This window comes from Aquila chrysaetos, chromosome 7 (genome assembly GCF_900496995.4).
Source record: "Aquila chrysaetos chrysaetos chromosome 7, bAquChr1.4, whole genome shotgun sequence".
In the NCBI taxonomy this organism is placed as follows: Eukaryota; Metazoa; Chordata; class Aves; order Accipitriformes; family Accipitridae; genus Aquila; species Aquila chrysaetos.
In genome coordinates, this window is record NC_044010.1 from 37,135,936 (window position 1) to 37,162,797 (window position 26,862).

Here is a 26,862-nt window from a genome sequence, read left to right on the forward strand (position 1 = left end):
TCAAAGATTGATGAAGCAGAGAGCTAAAAAAAACCCCAAAAACAGACACCCCCCAAACACACACATTAAGTGCAGCAATTTTGCTGTTCAATTAACACTTTCAGCCTAGCCTTACCTGTTGAGATTGTGGACATACATGAAAGCACTAAGACAGGCTTTCAGGCTCTGCAACTATGTCTCCCACCCCCCATAGGAAACCTTCAGAGGCATGGCTTGAACTGTTTGTACAGTCATGTAATAATGAACCAGAATAATGAAGTAGGCAGTGTGGTACTACTGTATAAAGCAAATAAACTTCATACTCATAAAAAAAAAAAAAAAAAGAACGAAAGAATGAGAAGTTAGAATACAATTGTTTTTGTAAAGACATCATCAGTCTTACTCTGTTAAGGGCTTTGAAATATAGTACAAACGGAGGAAACAGTGAGTTATCCAAATGTTTTTCATTCTGTTGTGTCACCTACATCAAATGACAATCCCCCAATGACATTTATCAGAAGTACTGAAAAACCTTACCTTTTGGATAATCTTCCAATAAGAGGTTGAAGTGACCTAACTGACAAAAGAAATCAGACTCGACCTTTCCTTCAGCTTTCAAAATTAGCGATTCATAGCAGCGAACAGCCTGGGGAAAAGAAATACAAGGTTTTCAAAATTCTGTATTTAACTAAGGCAAGTATTACATTTTCTGTACACTTTCTGAGAAATAACAAAGTTTCTTGTTACTCTGCAAGGTAAGAAGTCTATGAACACTCTCAGTAACTTGTAGTCAGCATTACTTTTCAAAGAAGAAATGTAATATTTGAGACGGAACAGATTTGGAAGTACACGGATTCTAATGCAAATTGATAGCAAATGAACGATAAAAGTTTTCTCTGGTTTATTTGTTGACTCCAGAAACATTCGATTTCCCCAATACAAAACAAACCTCTAACATACATGACAATTTTTAACTTAAAAAAAAAAAAAAAAAAAAGAGAAATGCAAAAAGATTGATTTTATTTATTCTTTCCAATCGGCAAGAAAAAAACCTCTCTGATTTTATGTTCATTCTGTGTTTTCTTTTCCTAAAGGATTCACATTTCATTCTCCCAGTTGTTTCACTAGTTTTTGCTAAAGTGACGAATATGCTACCTCAGCATGCTTGCTTAGGCAATTTAATACCTTAGCATATATTTCCCAAGATCTGATTCTTTTCACTTACCTCTTTCATGTCATAAAATGCAGTTTACTACCTTCTGCTTTCTACACAGTTACTGTAGACTAAGTAAAGCTAAAGTTAGGAATATGAATCCAATTAGAAGAGACATTTACTTTAAGAAAAGTTGCCCTAGAAGTTTTTAAGCAGCACACACGATCAAAGTATGTTCTGTGCTGCAAACACATATTTTTAATAAACTGAACTGATACCTTCTATTCATCGCAGTGGTCGTGATCTTTAATGTCTTATATTCTTACCTCATGACCCTATTTACACTTTGGGAATGAATGAATGAATGAATAAATAGGTTTCCAACTTTTTGAACTCCCAGTTTCTTGATTCTGAACATACTAGCCATTAAAATGAAGTAGCTGAATAAACTTAAATGGGAGGGAAGCTCCTTTGCACCAGCAGTAGAATTTACAGTTCTCAAAAGGTTGACAGATTTCCAACGAATTCTAATTCCAGCTGGTTAATCCATGACTTTCACCAAAATCATGGTTTGACTATTTTTCAAATTTGGTTGCAATTATCAAGTGCTTAATTTTAATATATTACAGTAATCAAAGACCTTAACCTGAAATTACAAGCTTCGTTACCGCAATACTTAATCTGAAATTACGAGCTTTGTTAAGTTATTTTATTAAAACTGGAAATTCAAAAGGGGAAAAAAGATCGATCCAAATACTAAATTAGTAGTCTTGCCCATATTTGTGATTTACTTCGTGTACACTTGTATTAATCATCGAAATGAGAAATGCCAACGATAAAATGAGGAAATGTTAAACAGCTAAAAAAACACCTGTGGAGAATCCAAATTACTGATCTAATCTGAATTTTAATTTGCCATTTTTACCTTGCTATGCTAGTTTTAAAATTATTTTCTTAAATGGTAAGCCATAATAAGATAGGCCTTGCTGTACTCAATGGACACAAAGTCACGTATGTGACCAGATGAGTGGGTCTGGTCTTGGTTTGTATCGCAAGCCTGAGATGTATTCATACGCTTTCACCTACTTCCAAGTACAGAATAGCCTTGTTTCATGGCCGTTTTTAGAAATAAAGTTCTAATGGATGTAACCAAAGCTATGCTGCTGCAAAACTGCAGCAAAATGTGTAACACCTATATTAAATCTATTAGGTGTATGTGTGGTATTAAATGATTTAATAAAACCATTTAAATTAGGTATTTCAAACTGTAGCTATTTGGCCACATTCTGAGAACATTAAATTGAGATGTGTATTTGCCTCTACATCAAAGAACTGCTGCAGAATTTTCATTCATTCTGCAACTTTTGCCTTAGCAAACTGCACTGGAAGGACTGGAATTCTGTTGACAGTTAATCAAGGCTACTACTTAATTTTTACTTAATTTTATTCCCACCACACCATGAATACCTCTTGGAGTCTGCCAACTCTCCATCTAAAGAATATGATCCCTGGAATCAGAAGCAAAGCACAAAAGTCCAAAGTGAGCTTCCTAAAATAACTATGCGTGTGTGAACCGATTCTCAATATTCAGGCTCATCCACTGAGCCTATTCCAATCTGCAAATGTTTTAATGCAGAATCTTGATTTTTATGCCTTGCTTCTTCTCCCCACTTTTTGGTCTCATCTCTGGATTTGTACGAATCGTAACACAGTTCTTGCTGGTGCCCCTGATGTAACTGTCACAGATTAATTTGCAGATAGGCCTTCCATTTTCTGATGATATGCAATACCTGCTGCAGCTGCTGAAGACAATATTCACACTATGAAATTTTCTTAAATTAGTATTTTGTCTTCTACAATTCAGTCACTGTTCAAAGCATATAGAAACGGCTACCACAACAGGTAGCTTACAAAAACTGTTGGACAGGAAGTTAGAGTAGTTTATTTCCTTAATTAGATGGCTACAGGTATTTAAAGGGAACTGGTTTCTATGAACAAATATAACAGGATTTTCCTACACAGGATGTTCAAGGAAATTATAAATCACATGCATGTAAACAGCTAAGCATCGGGGGACCATTAACATTTCCCCAGCCCCTTTTTAAGTAAATCCTCATTAAAAGAGTACCTGAAGCACTAGGGATACAAAAAGCCGTGCCCAAGTCTTTCACACAGATCAATTCTCAACAAGGCAGATTTTCCCTTTGCCTTAAAATACACTTTGAAGACACTGCTAAGACATCTTACTAACACACCAGCACAGGGCAAGGTGCAGGACACCAGAGCTGCAAAACAGAACTTCCCCTTTAAGTAACCGTTAACTTACAGTTAACTGTTACTGTAAGAGCAATTCAACCACACCATTAAGTACACCCTCTCAGTTCATCTCTAACCTATTTGCAACATTATCAGGAAAACACTTATGTTTATGCAAACTTAAAATTGTGAAGGTTCTTTCATATGAATTTTTAAAGTTTTTCTAGCACATTCTGACAAAATGAAACAGAAAGTAAGAGCAAGCTTTACTTCCTCAGCAGGAACACCAAAATCAACCTCCGAGTCTCTGGAGGACGAGCAGACTGGTCAGTGCATGGCTCTTGTTCTTCCTAGTAGCCAGAGGAGCTTCATCTAGACAAACTGATTTATCCACCTTTGGTCAAGAAACTTTCTTCCCCATCAAACCCCTCCACAAACATCTTTAGAAAGGAAGAAGTATTTTTCTGCACAGGTAAGAATTTGTCTCTTAGTGAATGAACAGATGCAAAGCATTTCAAAGAGGGAAGTCACAACTACATGTATCTGTGTACAGCTTCTCTGAAGGAATAATCAAAATATCTCATTTCAGTGGAACTGTAACTGCAAAGGCCATCTATGGCACCACTTGTGCAACCAATTTAAATCACCCTGAGACTCTAAGAATTCTAAGCAAGTTAAAACCCCTCAGGTTTTTAAGTATTGTAATTTCTCCACATCGTATGGATTTATAAGTGCACTCAATGGAGCCAGCCTTGAGAATTGTTAGTATTGACAAATTACCAAGAAAGAGAAAGACCCTGAAACAAAACGGAAGATGGCTACACAACATCATACACTTCCTTCCCTTTGTTCAAGGCTGCACTAAGATAAAAGGGAAACCTGAAGAATTTAGGAACTTGGCAAAATAATCACCCACAGCTGCTTCGCAGTGTGGCAATCAAAGCAGAAGCAGGAAACAAATACAGGAGTGGCTGCACAAAAAGAAGGTGGTTTATATGATTATAAAAAAAACCCAATCAACCAAACCCAATACTCCAGTTGTTTGCCACCTGCTTGATTAAAAGCAAACTGAAGTAATACACTATGGTCAACACTTCTGACATGGCAGTTACAAACCCCCTCTTATGACATCATAGTTCATGACTGGGGGCTTTCTGATTTCACAAATTCAACCACCAATTCTTAGGACATCTTTAAATACAATACAGTGAAGAAGAAAAAGGCTTAGTGTATTCTTAGGACATGTTTAAATACAATATAGTGAAGAAGAAAAAGGCTTAGTGTATTTGTCAACTTAGAAAAAGCCAGCAAAACATTCATGTGTGTTCACAAAAGGAAAAAATAATTCCACTATCATCTAAAATACACTACCAAATCCATGTATGTTCACTAGTTATTATTTGAAAGGGAAAGTAACAGGAATATTTCCCCCTCTGTTGTCAGAAAAAAATACCCCCCCCCCCCCCCCCAAAAAAAAACCCAAACCAAACAAAAACAACGCCATAAAGCAAATGCCAGTTTTGGCTATTATTAACATGACGTCTTTTCATGAAGAAAAGACCCTAGGGTTGGGAATATACTATAACGAAAAAAAAAAAAAAAAAAAAAAAAATCCAACAGGTAAAACCAGATTTGTAAATATTGCATACAAAAGTCAGTGGTACATATTACAGCTGTACTTCATATAGGAGAAGGAAGAACAGCGTTATCTCTACTTCAACTAATGTGAAGAAAAAAACTACGACCATCCCTGGTTGCTTATTTGTATTTTACAGCACAAATTCAAATTACTATTAAACAATTGTACTAAAAAGAAAAAATCAATACAGCTTTTTTAATAGTTTCTAAAGAAGATGATGTAATTATATCATTTCTTACTCATGACAAGTATGATTGACTAGAGATGAAAGTAGCGGGACTAAATGGCCAAACATGACAAAACGTTAATTATTAATTCTTTAGTATTTTAACAATATGAAAATGGAGGAGTGCACTGAGTCAGCAAATTTTTACTTAAAACACAGAAAAAACACTGACAACTACAGAAAACCAAAAAGCTAGCAATATAAATTGTTAGCATGGCAACACCTGGGCAGTAATGTACAGTGAAAGAAATATTTGAATTCTACTGGGTAATGAATTAACTGTTCAAGAAAAAAAAAAAAAGTGTTTTAATGCAGCCAACATAGTGTAAAATGACAAATTCAAAGCCTCAAGATGTTCCTAGAACCTTAAAGCTCACAATAGAAAACACTACTGTGTATGTAAATAAGCATTCCATCTGGGGCAGGGGGACAAACAAACAGTTCCTGCTTCCTTTTTCTTGTTTCTCTAGAAGCAATAACCTGAATGGATGAGCTTTGTGAGCAGGTAATGAGAACCAGAAGCATGAAAAAATTTCCATGTGAAAAAATTTGGAGAGACACATCAGTGGGCTCTTCACAAATGAAATATATACTACACTAATGCTTAGAAATGAAATGTTAATTAGCTCTTAAGGGATAATTTAGCCTTCTGGAAAAGTAAGTAATTACACAGACAGTGCTGGACACTGAAGTGATGATCACACTATCTACAAGCAGTCAGTCTGAGGGATATCTACAGACCAGGAAAGCAGAAGTTTATGTATGTGCTGGGCTCGTTCTCCCCGCCTCAGTATCAAAAGAGGATGTTCTGAAAGGCTTCGCTTCCATTCCTTTCTCCATGCCACAATTCACCAAAATGCACACGATTTTCTAGTAACAATGACAACAACTACCATCCCGAAAACCTCCTGATTCAGTTCTAGCTCCTGCTCTGCAACAACAGACGTGTGAACAAGGCTCGCTTCAGCTAAGCAAGGACAGAAAAAGACTAGCCTGAATTCTTCAGAAATTAATTATTTTTTTCCCCCTATCAGTGACTGGCTGGATAAACACCACCTCCTGGGCTGTACATGACTTAACATCTCAGTTACTTCTGCAGAGAAAAGCATACAATTCATATTTGATAGAAGATAACCTATATTAATTCAGCAGATCCTCCACTGAAGGCTCTCATATTATGTATGGATGGCACAATACTCTTTAACTTCCCTCACTTTTTTACTCAGCATCAATTTCCACTACAGCTTTCAAAGCTTCTTTATATGCTCTATCTCTCTCTTTATGAAGCTGTGAAGCTGTGTTATAAAATGTCTCTCTCAACTTAGCACAAGTTTACTTTCCTTGTGTTTCATATGTGGACTATATTATGGGCGATGAGTGGATTGAGAGCAGCCCTGAGGAGAAGGACTTGGGGGTATTGTGGATGAAATACTGAATATGGGCCAGCAATGTGCATCTGCAGCCCAGAAAGCCAACGGTATCCTGGGCTGCATCAAAAGAAGCGTGACCAGCAGGTCGAGGGAGGTGATTCTCCCCCTCTACTCCACTCTCGTGAGACCCCACCTGGAGTACTGCGTTCAGCTCTGGGGACACCAACAGAAGAAGGACATGGACCTGCTGGAGCGAGTCCAGAGGAGGGCCACAAAGATGATCAGAGGGATGGAGCACCTCTCCTATGAGGACAGGCTGAGAGAGTCGGGGTGGGGGGCCTACAGGAAAGCTGGAGAAGGACTTTTTGGAAGGGCATGTAGTGATAAGACAAGGGGTAATGGCTTTAAACTGAAAGAGGGTAGATTTAGATTAGATGTAAGGAAGAAGTTCTTTACTGTGAGGGTGGTGAGGCACTGGAACAGGTTGCCCAGAGAAGTTGTGGATGCCCCTATCCTGGAAGTGTTCAAGGCCAGGCTGGATGGGGCTTTGAGCAACCTGGTCTAGTGGAATGTGTCCCTGCCTATGGCAGGGGGGTTGGAACTAGATGATCTTTAAGGTCCCTTCCAACACAAACCATGCTAGGATTCTGTGATTATATAAAAGCCTCAAGAAGAGTGTTAGGAGTACAGCACACTGGACACAAACATGCTCGTGCCCCAAGAGACTTAGGCCTCAAGAAGGAAAAACGTGAACCAGGCTCTTCAGTACCTTTGTTCTTGTAAAATTTCTATGGTATATTGGAATGTCTGGAAGTTACTCTAATCTGCTAATAATATTTATGATCAAAGTCCTTATTTCAGGGACAATAAGTAGTATAGAACAATTGAAACTGATCCTCCTCATGCATTTCTCAAGAAATGTATCATCAGTTTTGGCCTATTTATTTTTCTGTGACTACTGCTTCATGAAACAGGACACAAGAATAAACAGTGTAAGCAACAAAGAAGAAAAGCAGTTGCACACATTAGCTACATGCATAGCTTGATAATACTTTCTTTAAAATACACTACTATGGTCTAGGACTTATCTACCATAGGCATCATTTGAAAGAAATATTTGTTACATCTTCAGTATAACCTAGAAGTAAAAGAGAGGAAATGAAGCCGCAAACAGCAGAAGTAAGGTCAAGGTTGCTACGTTTACAAGTGAAAATTAACACAAAAACTAACTGAAAGGTAAACAACACAAATCAAAAATGTTCTGGAGACTGGAGTGAAAGAAGCGTACTATCGCCATAAGAAACAAACAGTAAAATAAAAAAAATTAACAATTTCAAAACCTACTGTGGAGAATTAGTATCACCAAAACAAATGCTACGATCAGACAGAAAATAGGAGACACTAGTAACTGGAAATAATTCTTCCTGAAGCCAATTACCATTGAAAAATGAGGGATACTGCTTCACAAAAGGCACAGAACTGCAGAACAGAATACAAAATAAAATATATGCAAACCAATGATAAATGGAGAAAAGTGACATTTTAGCAGAAGGGGAAAAAAACCGAACTTGCCACCACTGAATAAAGAACACTTATTATCAACTCTAAGACATTCTTTACAAGTGTTTTCTGTCAGACAGATGTGAACTCAATAGTGTAGGCTTCTCAAAGAGAAATACAGGAAGCTTAGTCGTTTTCAGCCAACAGTGTCCATAACCAACTGCATTTTGATGAAAAATTTGTTGACTGGAGTTAAGGTAGTACATCACTTTCCATTAATTCTGAGATCACCTTTAGGATGCAACCCCCCCTTTACTTCTTTTAAATACAGTAAGATACACTTACAAATATAGATGTGTATGTATATACAGACACACCAACTTTATACAGAAAATTAAAACAAATTCTAAACTTTCAGCAAACAGAATGCTCTCTATTCTGTCACTGAAAACATTTCATAATCAGAAGACTCAGGAGATAATAACAAATTTTGTATGGAATTTCATCATTCCAAATCCTCCAGTTATTCTTTAAAAAAAAACAACTTTTTTTTTTTTTAAAGTAACAGTAGATTTTTCATAGGCAATTGAAATGGCTGATTTTTATCTAAGAATATAGGAACTTTTTTTGTTATTTTTACCATATTAATTCTATTTCAAGTAGAATTGCAGTACCTTAATTTAGCAATTATTCTAGAGCTAATGAATAGTTCACCACACACTAAGATTTAAGACTACTATATCTGTTTTATTCTAGCAATTCTTAACTATACCAACATAGAATATCACAACTGAGGTGCAAGCATATCATACTTCAGAACATTTAGACAGTTAACTTTGATAGATAAATTTACCTTTTTTTGAAAATGTTAAACCAGTTGTATCTAGGAGGCTACAGATTTTCATATAGATTATAGTAAGATATCATACATCAAACAAACAGCTGTTTTCAATTTCATTGGGTAAATAACTTCAGAAATACAATTAAAATCAACACAGAAAGAAAAAAAAAAAAAAGACCAATTAAAGCCAGCATCTGCATCAATAGCTGCCTGTTTTACCAAAGAAAAAACCACGAACTTTAAATCTGAATAACTGTTATTTATGCAAAGATCTCCTGATCCGGACACAAGTCTTTGAAAATGTAACAATGACTATCAGCTACCAAGCATAAAGATGGCAATGAATAAAGAAGCTTGGAAAAGAAGTATTAAAACAGAGAACAATGTACCTACATATGCATAAGAAAAAGTCTACAAAGACTGACACAACAAATATATATTTGTGAAAATACTTAGCTTCAGACTAAGTTGAATGATTTTCTGTGCTGTTTGAATACAAGGTAATATAGAAGAGCAACTACTGTAAAATATTAAAAAACTACCACTAACTGCTCTGCTCTGCTAAACCTGCACAGTCTAAATTTCAGTTCCAAAAGGGTTCAAGCACCAGAGGTGGCCTGGTTTTCAGAAATAAACATTGTTGGTAGCTTAGTCTGAAAATATAAGGAAAAGAAGATTTATTTAAGAAGAATGGAGATGAAAATAGGTCAGCAGCCGTTTACAAAGAAAGTGTAAAAACTAATGCTAATAATAGGGCGGGAAGTATGGGGTTTTCAGCACCACAGGAGACATAAAATTGGTAAAGATACATTAAGACACAAAGGATAAAAAAACCATTTAAATGGAAGGAACCTGTTTTCAAATACTGAAATACCATTACTTCAAAGTCTCAGAATGCCGGTACTTCTAAATAGCCAGCATATCAGGAGGGTGCCCCACAAAGATTTTCCATCACATCACCAAAATCTCACGTACATGTACCACTCCACGTATCATGTTCCTTTTTCCATTGTCATTCATATATACTCCTCTTGTGGCTGCTTAATTATGCTTAGACAATGGGAATGCCGCTCACATATAAAAGTGAGCAACACTGGAACATAGCCAAATGTGCATGAAAACCAGCTTGCATAGAAAGATGTTTTGGAGAAGAACTTTATGCCCAGTAAACACCTTGAAGACCACCGCAATAATTCCCATCAAGAGCTGTAGCTCTTCTCAGCTACTGCCTGCAAACACCCAGCCTTATCCCTAACCTTTCCCACCTCACATGGCAGTCTGAACGAAAAAAAAATTGCAATGAGAAAATAAAAGGAATACAGTCCTCTAGATACCGTCACACAACTAATGATCGGTACCAGTTCTGAATGGAAAAGCTGGTGTACCTCATTCTAGGAAAGGAATAATGTCTACTTGTGCTATTTAGCAATAACAGGTGTGGGGTGTACATTCATATAGATTTCAGAATTGGTATTTATGCACAATAAAGTGCAAGTCCAAATTATTTTAGCTACTAGTATGCATTTGCATCATAATATGCACAAGTAAAATGGCATTACACTCAAACATTGCTCAGCAACTGGCCAGCAGAATCTTCTGATAAGCAAAACTTGGAACTGAATTTTCACAGCCAACACATCCTGAAGAATCCCGTAGCTGCAGGGTAAATAGCCATGCAGGTTGTCAACACAGACTGTTTTCATTAACATTCCCCTGGAGCTACATAGAAGACCTCCTTCTTGAAATGCTTCCCAAGCCCTATCAAATTTGACATCCAATATAGAGATGGACCTTGACAAATACCAATTGGAAAAACATGCATGTATCAAGCTTAACATCAATTATCCACGTATCTCTATGTATTTTCAGGGATACTACTGAACTAGAAGACAGAGCCCTACTTCAAAGGACACAGCTCCTGGTAAGTACAGCAGGTCAGAAAACAATTCTATTGCCGGGGTAGGGGGGGGAATGCACAAAAAAAAAAAAAAAATCACAAAAAAAAAACATTAAAAGCCTCTAATGAGGACATTCATTTAGGATACAAAAGACCAGGATTCAGGGCTTGGCCTAATTTGAAACAAACATTTAAATTTGAGTTGCCCATACTCATAGTAAGTGCCTTAAATATCAGATTCCAGAGTCAACCTCACTTTAAAGCCAAAAGTCACCAATATGATTCGCAGCAGGACAGAGGCAGAATGACAGAGACTAAGTTTTCACCTAAACATGGAGAACTCAGTTCACCTATCCTTTCCCCACCCACGACTACAGTATGACCCTGGGTAGAAAAGGTGATTTTGTGATTTAAAACAAACAAACAACTGGATAAAGAAGAATGCAATCCATTAGAGGAAGGTGCTGAGGAGTTTGGGGCCACACTACCATCTGTCTTGGCTGAACACTAGCAAACATAGCCTAAATTACGAGTTCTTCTCAATTCCATCATGCTGCTATTCCTTCCAAGAGAAGGATTTGCAAATACTCTTTTCCACCATGCCCAGCTGGAAAAGGTACAATATGCCCTTCTGTTGGACCTAACTTTCAGTTACCACATACTCTGACTACATAATGCACAATACTCCAATACTTCTGGACAAGAAGCCACCAGTTCAAACCATACATACAACAGTGCTCAATAACATGGGCTTCTACATCCAGTCACACCTAACTCCTTAATATGTAACTCTAATTTAAAAACAATAAAACAAACAAAAATTGTTAAAGTCGGATTAGATTTCAATTTTAACAGCATAGGTTAAAAATTAAGAAATAACTGAAAATCCAAAAATAGCATCCTCACCTTCAAGCCATGATTAACTATAGAATTTTATGAGTTTATCACAAAACTGGCTCAAAAATTAGTCACTACACTTTAGGAAAAGCAATACACAACTCCAACATACCTATGTCCAAAGGCCAATCCTCTAAGCCAGCTAAACTTCTCAGATTTAAAAACAAAAAAAGGCAAAAAAAAAAAACTTACACACAATTCACTACCCTTACACTGTTGATTACATTTGCCAGTCCCAAACTTCACAGAAAATAGCTAATAGCCATTTATTTCTTAAAAAATGTCTATTTGTAGACTAAAAGTTAAAAATTGTGCAATGGTAAGTGGAATTCCACTCTATGGAACCCAAATCTTTAACCTGGCATTTATCTTGTGTTGCACCCATAACTACCTTTCAAGGGTGACTAAATCAGTATCTCTAAGAACTAAAAAAACTGCTTGCCTCTCAGAACCAGGGAGAAAATTCAAACATCTTTAAACAATCAAACTGTCAGAAAGCATTTTATAAAACCACAGAGGTGCAAACTCCATCACCAGAGATTTGAAATGGGACAAAGTATTCCAAAAGAACAGATGTGCAGTACGGCATTTAACATCAGGAAGTTCAAAGGCTGTTGGCACCATTCATAAACTAGCATTTGTATGTGATTCAAACACCAAATACCTTTAAAGATCTCTTTTTGATAGATTACTGTAGGGCTGCATTTAAAATGAAATTATAGAAATAACTGAGTTATATACATTTCAGACATTTGTTAAGCTTTTATTTTTCATGAACATGCCGTACTCCACAGGATTCACTCCAGAGAAGATAATGTGTTCTGGTAAGTTAAGTATCTGACTCTTCAATTGCAGCTGCAGTGGCTCAGGCCTTCAGGTGAAGGATCAAATCCTATATTGTTTACAGTGGCAGACATCATCAATTTCATGTATATATTAACACAAAACCTTAGAAGGAACTTCAGCAGTTTTACAGGCAATATAGTTTCCAAAATGCAGCCAACTTGAGGCTGCAAAAATGCAGCAACATAGTGACCCAGGGCATGAAGTCACTCAAGTTTTTCATTAAAAAGACAGTTCCTCAACACTAAAAAGTTGACTGTCTTCCTTTTTAAGGTTTTGGATGAATGGGGCATACCCATGTCTCCCATTACACTGTCACTAATGCAATCTTTGTTTAAAGGTTAAATTCACCTTCAAAGCACTCAATGGCCTGATCATAGAAGATCTTTAAATTGCCAGAATATACCAGTGTGAGAACTGCAGTCAACAAGAACACTTCACAATGCAAGAAAAGCTTATCTCCACAGAACACTATTTTTTCAAGTACTGGTCCCATCGTTATTAGGAAAAGTATGTCATCAACACAGGGTATGTGTAAAGGTGCACACACTTTTACATTCACCTTCGTTAATATACATAAAACCCCCACCATACACTGTAGAAAAATCCCTGTCAAAACAGTATGTCACCAGGAACAAGCAATTCCCCTAGAGAGGAAACAAGGAAAACAGCAAAACAAAACAAAAATCTATGAACCAAGCACAACAGAGTCTGATACTGAATAAAGTTCTAAAGAGCACATTGGGCACAGCCACAGAAGCAGCAAATGAAAGCCCACACAGAATAAAGGAGTGAGCAAGAAGGAACATGCAAGTGAGAGATGAAACCTTCATCGGGGGGGGGAATGGCAGAGAAGGAATGCAGACAGATCACAATTTACTCAAGCCCTGAAAGACAGCACCTTCTTCACTGCATTATCATTCCATCCCTACTCCATCTGGCAGCAAAACAGCCTCCCCATTATTACTCACCCAATACATAGCATCTTGTGGGGGGCTGACCCTGGCTGAATGCCAGGTGCCCACCAAAGCCGTTCTATCACTCCCCTCTCCTCAGCTGGACAGGGGAGAGAAAATATGACAAAGGGCTCGTGCATCGAGATAAGGACAGGAGAGATCACTCCCCGATTACTGTCACGGGCAAAACAGACTCAACTTGGGGAAAATTAACTCAATTTACTACCAATCAACCAGAGTAGGGTAATGAGAAACAAAACCAAATCTCAGAACACCTTCCCTCCACCCCTCCCTTCTTTCTGGACACAACTTCACTCCCAGATTCTCCACCTAGCCCCCCGCAGTGGCACAGGGGGACAGGGAATGGGGCTTACGGTCAGTTCATCACACATTATTTCTGCCGCTTCATCCTCCTCAGGGGCAGGACTCATCACACTCTTCCCCTGCTCCAGGGTGGGGTCCCTCCCACAGGAGACAGTCTTCCACAAACTCCTCTAATGTGGGTCTTTCCCACGGGCTGCAGTTCTTCACAAACTGCTCCAGCGTGGGTCCCTTCCATGGGCTGCAGTCCTTCAGGAGCACACTGCTCCAGCGTGGGTCCCCCAGAGGTCCACAGGTCCTGCCAGGAGCCTGCTCCAGCGCGGGCGTCCCACAGGGTCACAGCCTCCTTCGGGCATCCACCTGCTCCGGCGTGGGGTCCTCCCCGGGCTGCAGGTGGAGATCTGCTCCACCGTGGACCTCCCTGGGCTGCAGGGGGACAGCCTGCCTCACCATGGTCTTCCCCACGGGCTGCAGGGGAATCTCTGCTCCGGCACCTGGAGCATCTCCTCCCCCTCCTTCTTCACTGACCTTGGTGTCTGCAGGGTTGTTTCTCCCACATGTTCTCACTCCTCTCTCCAGCTGCCGTTTCTGTCTGTCCCAGAAACTTTTTTTTCCTTAAAAATGTTATCACAGAGGCATTACCACTATCGCTGATGGGCTCGGCCTTGGCCGGCGGTGGGTCGGTCTTAGAGCCGGCTGGCATTGGCTCTGTTGGACACAGGGGAAGCTTCCAGCAGCTTCTCACAGAAGCCACCCCTGTAACCGCCCCCCCCCCCCCCACCAAAACCTTGCCACACAAAGCCAATATACATCTCTACATAAAAATCACTTCAATCATGCCAGTCACTCAGAGAACAAGTGATTAGCCCTCTGTAGAGAATGTTTGGGGAGGATGAAAAAATACAAAGGTGAGAGAGTTTAAAAACATTTAAAAATGCATCAAATTTAAATTAAAGACATTTTTAAGTAATAATAAAAGGCTAAGGGTATCATGCAAGTCAGTCGCAAATGTCAATCTTTTTAATCCCTTTATTTTAAAGTGTCAACTGTAGTACAAAAGGTTCATTTTTCATAGCTTTCTGCAGTAACAGGTTCATTTATATCCAAAAAAAAGCAAACCCTGTCATTCTGGACCACCTGGGGCCTGTCCTGTGCAAGCAACAGGAGGTGTGTAAACTTTATGCTTAAGCTTGGAAATGTGAATAACACTTGCACATCCAAGAGAGATTATTTATGTTGTCTTTAGGCCACAGATGGAGAACTGGCATCTCATGAGGTGCATGTGGCTTACAGGGAAAAACTCCTAACTAGTGAGGTCTGTGCTGCTGTTCAGTGCATGGAAAGGCTGCAACTGCTTTCAACTTCTTGGCCAATTAGTACCAAATAGCTATGGCAGAACAAGCTCTCCTAGCCAGTGTAGCACACAGGGGGCTTCCTCTCTTATCTGTTGTTCCTTAGAATCATAGAATGGCCTGGGTTGGAAGGGACCTTAAAGATCATCTAGTTCCTTCCTCTTCACATGTTGAGCAGGTGCAAGAGCTCCTTAAGTGGAGTCTTTGACAGCTGAAGACAGTAAGGCCCAGCCCTGCAGAAAAAGCAGAACCAGGAGGCATGCAAGTAAGCCAAGGAAATGACAAGGAGTCCTAGAATCAGAGCAGAGACAGGGGAAAGCACATTTGAAGTAAGTGTTACAAGTTGTAGGCATAAGATTTAAATTTTTTATTAGCCTATTTGCAGGCTAGCAGGACAAACCACACAGAGCTGACTCTTAATTAATGCTAAGAAGAACAAAAATACAGTATACTCAAAATACATTTGAGACTTTTTTTTGCTATGAGATAACTTGAAAAACTGAAAGTCTTTGTGGAATATTAAAATCAAGTTTGCAGCTCTTGTTAATTTTATTTCCCTGCCTCTCCAGATGTAAAGACTTGGCTGCTAACTTTATGCTAGTTCCTCTCACACCCAGGCAGACTAAAAGGAGCATAACCTCAACACCATTCTCCTTATCACCACAACACTTCACAGTACAGTTATGATGCACAACGTGCAGCAGGTGTAAATAAATTTGCCAAAATTTATTCCTTCTGTGTAGTAATGAAATGAGATTTGAGACTCTGGATCACAGTCTCCTGTACTTGTTTTACATACAGTTCAACATGCTTACATGCTTTCATTTTTCCTGCGAGTCAGGCCAAGCTCTACCTAAAATCCATTTTCACAGGTATTTAATAATGTCCAACCAGGACAAAATTCAACATAATATTACAGTAGTTCACCTTTTAAGTATACTTATTGGTGGTAGCCTATCATTATCTCCATAATTTGCAATGATACGATATTGGCCTTTGGACTGAATTTACAATATTATTTTAGGTCTATCTACTATAAATGAGGTGAGGATATTACAACTTGAAAACACACCCATCAGCATGCCACAGATGGATTTTTCAAGTAAATCTAGGAGGCATGTAGTAGTAAAACATTACACAGCCGTATAAGATCCTGAACTCTGCAACACACTTATTTAAACTACTCAAAAAACCCTCAAGTACATTAATTATTGGATTATGAGGCAACAAACCAAGATGAGTATATGCTGCCAACATAAAGCAGATGAGAAAAAGCATACACAATTCTGGAGTTCAACAAAGGATAAATTTCCAACAAAGATAAAATAAGATGACCATGATACGTCAGACCAATAGTCAGTCTAGTGCAGCATCCACAGATTAACTGGAAGGAACCATCTTACGTTTGTTCTGAATTTGCTTCCTGGTAGTTTCAGTTGATGGTCCCAAGCTCTTGCAGTAGAAGAGACTGGGAGCAACCTGTTCTAAAAGCAGAAATATTAATACCATCTCAGCAGATTTGATCTGCAGCATTCCATATAGTTTCCCTGTGTTCAGAAAAGACAAATTCAGAAGAGAACTGCAGGGATAAGAGGAAAGAAGAAAAGTCTCTCTTGCAAAAGGAAGTCAAATCAGCTCAGATCATTTGGCTTAGCAAATCAAAAGCTAGTATGACTATTTTCTACAAGGACCAACAGGACAAAACCAGTGAAAGAGAAGAGCTATTTTAGCCTAACAGCAGCACTGACAGACAAACAAATGTGTATAATTTTAGACTGAAAATTAAAAAAAGGATTTGAAGAATCAGAAAATTAGGAACTTGCATAGTATTTGAATGAAAACAGTAGAGGCAAAAGAGCACTTTTAAGTACTCCTTTATCACTTTTAAGACAGCAATTTTCATGAACATAACGACAGTACATGTATCTATGTACCTGTGACATACCTGCCTGCAATATGAAGGGACAGGCTTCAAAAACAGCTGAAAACTCTCATGTAAACCTATGTATTCTTTTGTGTTCTCTCTAGAAGACTCTGCACAGGATTTCTGAAAGCAATTTCTAACAGTGTGACAGACCAATACCAATTACTTACTATAAAGAGCTAAATTGTGAAACAAAGGGCTTATGCCCTTGAGGCACTTCTGGATAAAAGTATTTAGGAAAGCTTGGGTAAAAGATTGAACTAACTTCTTAAGGTTTTGAACTACAGCATCTCTACTGTCCAGAGAGGAGGCAAACACACTGTCTGTAAGTGGAGAGTGTAACTACAGACCCAAAACCTACAGACAGTATTTGAAATCTGGCCAGCTTCAACAACATAAATACATGTGGGATTCAGTGCTTGGATACTCTCCAGAGCATCTCAATTTTAAATTTTAATTAATGAAGGAATGCAATTTTTAGCAGATATATTTAATTTATTAAGAACCAAACCTACCTATTATGGTCTTTCAGATTATATTTTGGCTTTAATTTCAGCATTACTCTAACAAGACAAGTACTAACAGTGCAGGTATGTCAGTATCACCTAACGTAAAAACTGAAGTCTCCCATCCTCATACAAACTAGCTTTCCTTTACAAAGGTAACTGCTTTTCAAAACTCACTTGTGAAATAATTTTCTCCTGAATTTGAAGAAAAGTTTTAGTTTCGCAACTCCCCAGAAAAGAAAAATGATAGAGTAAAAGAGTTAAGAATGTTCACAAAAAGTCAGTAACATTATATGTTCTGTGATATGCTTCCAAAACTTTATGTAGAAAATTAAGATTAAAATGGTCTTGAAGCAAAAAAAAAAAAAAGGTTATTCATAACTTTCTGTTAACAAACCATTTAAACAGGTAACAAACAAAACCACACCCCCCCACCAAACACCAACAGAAATGAGACTGGATATCACTTTTTACATAAATTTCGATGTCTCATGCCCAACATGCATTGCCACCCAGAGCATAGTACCTGTATTGGGTTTGTGTGGCAAGGTTTTGGTATTGGGCGGCTGCAGGGGTGGCTTCTGTGAGAAGCTGCTGGAAGCTTCCCCTGTGTCCAACAGAGCCAACGCCAGCCGGCTCTAAGACCGACCCACCGCCGGCCAAGGCCGAGCCCATCAGCAATAGTGGTAATGCCTCTGTGATAACATTTTTAAGGAAAAAAAAGTTTCTGGGACAGACAGAAACGGCAGCTGGAGAGAGGAGTGAGAACATGTGGGAGAAACAACCCTGCAGACACCAAGGTCAGTGAAGAAGGAGGGGGAGGAGATGCTCCAGGTGCCGGAGCAGAGATTCCCCTGCAGCCCGTGGCGAAGACCATGGTGAGGCAGGCTGTCCCCCTGCAGCCCAGGGAGGTCCACGGTGGAGCAGATATCCACCTGCAGCCCGGGGAGGACCCCACGCCGGAGCAGGTGGATGCCCGAAGGAGGCTGTGACCCTGTGGGAAGCCCGTGCTGGAGCAGGCTCCTGGCAGGACCTGTGGACCTCTGGGGGACCCACGCTGGAGCAGTGTGCTCCTGAAGGACTGCAGCCCATGGAAGGGACCCACGCTGGAGCAGTTTGTGAAGAACTGCAGCCCGTGGGAAAGACCCACATTAGAGGAGTTTGTGGAAGACTGTCTCCTGTGGGAGGGACCCCACCCTGGAGCAGGGGAAGAATATGAGTAGTCCTGCCCCTGAGGAGGAAGGAGCACCAGAGACAACGTGTGATGAACTGACTGGAACCCTCATTCCCTGTCCCCCTGTGCCACTGGAGGGGCTAGGTAGAGAATCCGAGAATGAAGCTGTGCCTGGGAAGAAGGGAGGGGTGGAGAGAAGGTGTTCTGAGATTTGGTTTTGTTTCTCATTACCCTACTCTGATCGGATTAGCAATAACTTAAATTAATTTCCCCAAGTCAAGTCTGGTTTGCCCATGACGGTAACTGGTGAGTGATCTCTCCTGTCCTTATCTCGATGCACGAGCCTTTCGATATATTTTCTCTCCCCCGTCTATCTAAGGGGGAGTGATAGAGCAGCTGCTTAGTTGCTGGCGGGGGTTAAACCATGACATACCAAAAGAATGAACAGCTCTCTGACCTCAAGAGCGATCAGTAAGATGCTGCAAGAAAAACAGGCATTGGGGAATCATGGCAGTTACATTAGAAAGGGTATTTTTAAAAGTTTTATAATGCTAAACTACCATCTCAAGTTCTCTAAAAGCAGTATGTTCCAAGTAATTGTTCACAGCATTTTTTTTCCCAAAGATGTTCCCCCCACCCACATTCAAATGGGTAGCATACAATTTGCTTTCTGCTGCATCATTTATCTAGTTGGGAGGCTTCTAACTCAGACTTACTCTTTTTTCCAAAATACATACAAACAGCCACTGTCACCTATTATTTTGAAATGTTCTTAGTTCTCATAAAGCCAATGCATACCCATTCTTCTTTCCAAAACAGAAATGTTACCAACAAGATCAGAAGCAAATGGTGAAAGAAGACACATATCCAGCAAAATGCAGCATTACAGTTGGATTCTGCTGTCATTTTTGTTCAGGACTCAAGAATCAAACAGCAAACTTATTACCCATTTTCATCAACCCAAGTCTAAATCTGGCATAGTATTTTAAAATTTGAAAAGTGTTATTTTCAGTATTGGTGTCCTACTACTTGCTTTCACTATGAAAAAGCTATCATTGTCTAAAGCTATAGCTGTATGACTTTAGTGAAAGCTACAGATAGTGGTATCACTATCACTATTTTTGTACAGTTTATCTGAAAATGTAATATACCTTTTAAATAGGAACTGTAGCTCTAGGTTGATGAAACAGGTTTTCAGGGTGACATGCTAAGTATAAAAATACTAAGTGAAAAGACCTTTGTCAATAAAATTTAACACATAGTTTGTTAGCAAGTGGAATCTTGTGTGAGGCCTTCCAGAAGGCTCAGAGCAACTAAACAACATCCTGAAAACAGGAAATACATATAACCACAGTTCTGTCCACAAAGATCTGACAACAGTCACAGGGAAGCAGCTGTTAGTACTCTAGCTGCGTCAGGGGTAGCTGTACTCTACAGTCAAGGTATTAAGCAAAAAAGTATGAATTGTTATGTTAGTAGTGATGCAATGCAGAAAGACTTTTCCTTGAGAAATGTCATGAGCCTGACTGCTAGCACAATCAAATGAAAGAACACTTCTGTGCCTTAAGAAAACCACTATGATTTATTTAGCACTGCCTGGTACAGGCAGGAGGAAGGCTCAGGGACACCTAAGCAACTATGACCATCAGCAGTTGCATAAGACAAGGATGACATGCAAACCTCAAAGTTGGTGTAGACAGGCAGATCATCAGGTCTGGGAAAAAAACAAGTTTAGAAAAAAGCAGAGCTGAGTCTTTCTGGAAAGCAGCCTAAGAACTGAGCCATAGGAATCCCCCAAGCAGCTCCACTTCAGTTGCAGTGGCAAAATGAGCACATGCACATTACAGACCTGAAAAGAGGGAGTGCCACTCATGGAAGTCAGAGTGAAAATTATGTCCATAGGCACAACAACTTCATTCCTTGGTTTTAAAAGTCTTGCTAGACCAGTCTGGAAGGACACAAGCTACCACAGAACAAAGTTCACTGCATAAACCAAAATTTTGTGCTGTTAACACTGAATTTGCAGGAAAGGGGAAGGACAGAAGAAATAATCCTTTCTCTTACTACAGCAATCTGAGTAGTTGTATTCCAGGGGGACTGCATATGGCAAAGCAGTCCCTAGCTAAAGGATACTGTGCAATTCTCAAATATCCCTCCCCCATCCTGAAAGCTCTGTTATAGTTTAAGACTTGTGGGTTGTACATTCAAAACTCCCCCCAAAAAAGCTGGGCTTGTCTCTCATTCATTTCCAGGACTCATCTACAACCACTGGCACTCACCTACTACCTACCATGTTCCAGATGCAACTAACTGGTCGGTTTGTATCTGACATACAGGCTTGCAGGTGAGGCAAATATCACATATCGCTCTGCTACAATAAGAGGTTTGCAACTTAGCACCACTTAAGACCAAAAAAAAAAAAGCCACTATAAGGTGTACTTCTTAACCCAAGTTTAGCATTGCAAGCCTTCTCCATCCTGTGATCTCCTTTCCCTCACTTACCATACAGCCTGATGGAAGCAAAACTTTTCATATTTCAGAGGCCTATATTTAGATTGCATGATCAATGGGGACATTTATGTTCTGAATGTGGGCTGCTTTCCAAAATCTTGGGAGATCCTCCTTCCACTGGTTATAGTAGTTTTAAACATATAAGAGAAGATAAGCATGTAACTTCCTGATTTAATTATGTGGCCCAAGCTATATGCTACCTCCGACTCACTGCATTCCTGGGCTGTCTTCTCTACTTTGTTGAGACGCCTCCAGAAGCACTATTTGGCTACTTACTCTTTCCTGTATTAGAAATCTTCCCACTACCCACAGTCTGCTGTTATCCATCTGCCCTTTCTTCCCTCCTCCCATTCTAATCACACACTTTTTGTTATTTTTCCTTCCGGAAAGTAAATGTAAAACTACTTCCAAGGCCTACACCTGTTACACGTGACAGACAAAGTCTCACAGGGCAGTTAAATTCAGCTCACTGAAGAAAGCTCTGGGTAACCATTATCTACAAAGCTTTCGTAGTGGTTCAGATATGCTTACAGGGTATGAGGTCTCAACATTTCGTTCACTGAGAACACAGAACACAACTCAGACCTCTAAGAGTTCAGACATACTACTTGTCAAAAACTGAAGGCTTTTACATACTGCCTCCATAAAAGTAGCTGATACTGAAGATATTTCCCCACAGAGAATGCAGGCTACATGCACAGAAATAAAACACTAAATACTTGCATGATAGCGTCCAAGAGAAAACTACTGAGGATCATTCTAAAATATATGTGTATATTAAAAAGTGCTATTACCACAATTAATTAAGTTCTTTTTGCATATTTATTCGTGCATTAGTTGAAAAGCATAGTAGTAGACTTAAGGAAAGGTGGAGAATTTAATTAGTAATACTGAACATAAAAGCTGCTTGAAACTAATTTTTCTAAAATTAATGAGTATTTCCCCCCCTCATCCTTTCATATCACTACATGCAAACTTATGACGGACACATCACGACACTTACATGACATGGGGCTAGGTGCATGCAGAATTTAAAATAAGCAGAGCTAGAAATGCTGCAGGGGGCAGGGGGGAACCATGGCGGGGACATGCATTAAAAAAAAAAATGAATCAGTTAACTTGCTGGAGAGGTTAGGAGGCCAAAATTACACAAGCAACGGAGCTTTAAGCTTTAACTGTTTCTAACCAGCCAAAGACAAGACAACTTATACAGAGCTACAACTTCATACAGACGTGCAAGTGCAACTTCATAGGCACTTTTCTGCAGCAAACACCACCTGGCAATGGAAATTTCACCTCTCATTTCAGCTCAATCCCCTGAGCAAGCGCTGTGCAATAGTGACTCCGAAGAGGTATCCCTTCTCCAAAGCTAAAGAAATTTTCCTTTAAGTTCTACATGCAAAGCAAGACTTCCAACCAAAGGGATAATCAAATGCCAAGGTTTTGATATACATGAAGGAAGAAAACCCAACATTTCATTTTTAATGTGTATTTCAAGGAGTAATACAACTCACCTTTACACTAAGAGCCAAAATTATTCAGAAGTAGCAATTAAATTAAATTCCTTTATCTGACTGTGGAAGGAGAGGCAGTATCATGGTACTTGCCCTACTCATTCAGTGTCTGTCCTTTAGTTTCTAAACAAAATATGAATTTGTTCTACTTAAATGAATTACCAATTTAATGAGCAATATGAGGTTACATAAATGTTGCATCATCTTAATGTATCTGTTGTTTAAAAATGTTCTTCTACCTGCCATCTGAGTAACACTAGTCATTCCCCCTACAGTACAGATTTAATCCACAAAGTGTTATTTTCCAATGTTTTGTCCTAACCAAGTTAAAAACAAGGAAGAACATAGTGGCTTATAATTAAAATGTAAGTTGATACAGCAGTTGCAACTGAGTGAAGAACTTGTATAACTTGTGATACACCTTTTATTAAAGACAAAAAGCAATGGCTCTGAAAAATGTTTATTTCCTTAAAAGCTATCACTTCAGAATAGTTTTCATCGAGAGAATATTCCATCCTAACCAGAGTCGAATCCTGCACAATCATGGTACAGTACAACATTACATAGTTTTTCAGGTCATTTGAGATAACAAACAGCAAGATCACACTGACCTGGGCTCTAAATTACATTACTTGCAACAAGTTTTAAGGCTGATAGGAATTTTTCATTCTTTAGAAAGCACGGAAGATACTGAAAGCTGAAATTAATACAAGTATCACCAGAACAGCACATGAAGACCCCAGCTACAGGCAGCATTGCTGTTTCACAAAAATCAGCTCCACCACGTTCTGTCCGCTCATACACTGGAGTATGAAAAAAATCATACACCTTGGTTCAACCCTCCAACTAGGGTTAACAGTAGAGAGTTCTAACAGGTTTTGATTCTGACGTTGCACATAACAGTGCAATGATGCTAACAGAATAACTTCTGTCAGCATACGCTGTGTAGGGATTGCCGAGGTAGAGAAAATGCCAGCACAGCTATAGCAGCAGAGACTACTGTCCAACTGAGATCCAAGTGTGAACATAAACGCAAAGAGGTTATCTGAATTTGACAGTACACTCATTCTTAAACCCAGGCACCAATATGTACAGGTACTGATAACTACTACTCTTCAGTATTTTTTTTTTTTATTTTTTTTTTTTTTAAGAAAAGGGAATCACTGGCAAACAAGGTGCTAAGTGAAACAGGTAATCTGTTTATGAAAACATATGAGTTAATCACTTCCAGCAGTGACATGACAAAAATCTGGAAAGGTTCTCAAATACTACAGAAAAATCATGAAAATTAAGTCACTGGAGCAGAAGTGTGTTCCTTCTCCTTTCCAGCTGTCTGATGCCCAACAGACCTTAAGCCAGTCATAAATGAATTGCTTTGAATCAGTTTGTCCCATTTTTGAGTTCTGATTGTGGAAGTGAGAAAGCCCTGAGGCAGAAGTTGTGAAATGACCTGTAGTTGGAATTGTTTTCCTGTTTCAGTTGGTAAATCTGCATATCTGCTTACCCACTCCTCTTGAGGCACAGTTTCCTGGTGCTAGAAAATTCCTACTTACCTGTGCTGAAGAATCTTTAAAATAAGTGAGTTCTAATGCACTGGAACCAGTGCTGCACTATTAAGGAAGCTTCATTCTAACCTCAATGCTTAAAAAATAAATATCAGGAACAAATTAAAATAATCTCTGAACATCAACAAGCTTTTTCTAGAAGATTCCTGCTGCTTGTCCAGACAATCTAAAATACCTTTAAACACTAAATATAGAAACCAAAGCAGAGCAGTCGGGCAAAACCCACAGAGAGCCTTGGAGGGGGCAGGTGGTGTTGCTAGGCCTTCTTAAGCAGCGCAGCACAGAAGTCCTAAGCTGCTCCTCAGTTCCACAGGCGCCACATGTTCCCTGAATCCTGAGAGCTTCTTGTGCAAAATGAGTGCTCTTACCCATTTTCACTTTCTCAGGAAGGTCACTTTCATCTAGGAATCATAATGAAAATCACCCCTTCCATCATTCTCCACAACTGAGTAGCAAATACTGGTCTAAAGTGGAGGGCATAAACTATTCCATTCCTTCAAACTACCAAGGACTTAGCTTAATTAGCAATTAAAAGTAAGTAGTACAAAAGATTCCTTTCTCACTGGATATAATGGAGTCATCATTGTTCTCAGATTTTTGGCCACAATGCAAGCAAGCTCGAAGTTTGCAACTGGCATTACAGGAAAACATCCTACCATTCAAAAGCAAAAAACAAGCTGCCACAAGGGAAGAAAATCAACTAATAAAAAGAAAAATACAACTTAAGATGACAGCATTTTTACTGGCAGGGAATAAATAGATTGTGATATTCCAATTCCAACTTTTTCCTCATACAGTTTGGAACACATCTACATTCCCAGATTAATTGAAGACAATCTTCAAGATTAGGCGTGACAGTTCTATGCAACAATCATATCTAAGGAATATCTATCATATCTAAGGAATCCTTACACAACCTTCTGCAGCTCTTCCAGCTGTCCCAAATACATCCGCCTCCCCTACAACAGATTTCTATACTACAATACAGCTTTTGCTGTGCTTTCCACTTTTTTTAACATAACAAATGTTTCCTTTCCAGGTTCCATTGAACCATTAACACTTTTTTCAAATTATTTGTACCAAATAAACTTTAAAAAATGTCTTGTATTGAGACTACACATAGAAAAAATTCCCACCAAGACAGCAAAGATGGACAGTGTATAACTAATCCCAGAAAACTGTCAAAACTAATAAATTTAACACATGAACTTGTTAAGTTAACAGAGCCCTTTTAAGGTTGAAAATGAGACCTTATTCTGCTCATTAGTTAACATGGACTCTGATGGTCTCTGTGATCTCATCTTACTTAGGCAACAACAATGAACTCTGCGATAAGCATAAACACCTCTAAATCCTCCCCACATATAACCAGAAGAGGCATTAAAGCCATTTCAACTACTAATTTCCTCCACATAGTAACTACAGTTAAGAAAGCCCTCCGCTACAAAAACTTAACTTGCTAATTAAATTACATGTGCTCCTATGCTAAAGGTACATTTGAGGATTTTCAAAAAGACACCAGAAGAGGCTGGCTCAGACATGCACCTCTCATACTGTCTAACACTTAAGAGTTTTGGTTTTGTGCACAACATTTTTTTTTCCCCACCTCTTAAGCAAGGAATAGGGGAGTATGTACTGTTCTGATTCAAAATCAGCTGAACAGTTTCTAACTAGGGATTCTTTTTCAGAAATTGTAAAAAGCAAAAGCTATACTAACCCTTTCCTTTGAATTAAGAAACAAACAAATAAACGCTTATTTCTTAAAAACAAGCAAAAAAAAAATTTGGTTAAGAAGAAAAAAAAAGACCCTTAAGCCAATTTATTGATCTTTTTTAACAGGTAACACTTGAAATCAGATAGTCCTTCAACATGTTATGTAGTCTCCCATCTTTGAACACTTATAATGTTGAAGTGTTAATGAAATCACAAATCCAAAGATACTGCCCTTCCAACCATTAAAACCCAGGAGAGATTAAAAATACTCAGAAAACAACACATTTCTTTGCACCACACCAAAGACCAAGAATGCATAAAGTTTTAAGAACCATGGTGTGTATAATCTACCTTTAGTTACTATATTTGTAACATGCCCGGAAGCTCCATTAAAGTTTACCAACCAACGTACTCAATTTTTGTACTTCTTTATTCTTCCCAGTATCATTCCATTTTTTCCTTCCCACCAGAGATTGCTTATGACATACTGTATGATGTTATATAACGGATGTTCTCCATTTTTCTTACCCTTCCACTTTATCTTACACTCTTTCTACACTTTGTTGCATTAAACTATGCTGTTACATCCTCTAGATCAGCATCATTCTCCCTTATACAGGCTTTCAATTCCATACTTCAAACTATTTCTTGCCCTTTTAACATATCCACCTACATCTTCCATACTTGCTCAGCTTTCTTTATCCTTCAAATCCAAAGGCAGCAAA

General features: G+C 38.8%; 1 protein-coding gene across 17 annotated transcripts in view; it reads right to left on the reverse strand.

The window, feature by feature from the left end:
* KDM6A (lysine demethylase 6A) overlaps nt 1-26,862 on the reverse strand; it is a 168,431-nt gene that overhangs the window by 128,246 nt on the left and 13,323 nt on the right. For all 17 annotated transcript variants that reach the window (XR_005932914.1, XR_005932911.1, XR_003924182.2 and 14 more), the window contains exon 3: nt 517-625. Coding sequence is in view for 8 of the 17 variants with exons in the window: in XM_030019667.2 (XP_029875527.1) it covers nt 517-625 (109 nt within the window). In the remaining 9 variants the exon portion in view is untranslated. The remainder of the gene's footprint in view (nt 1-516; nt 626-26,862) is intronic.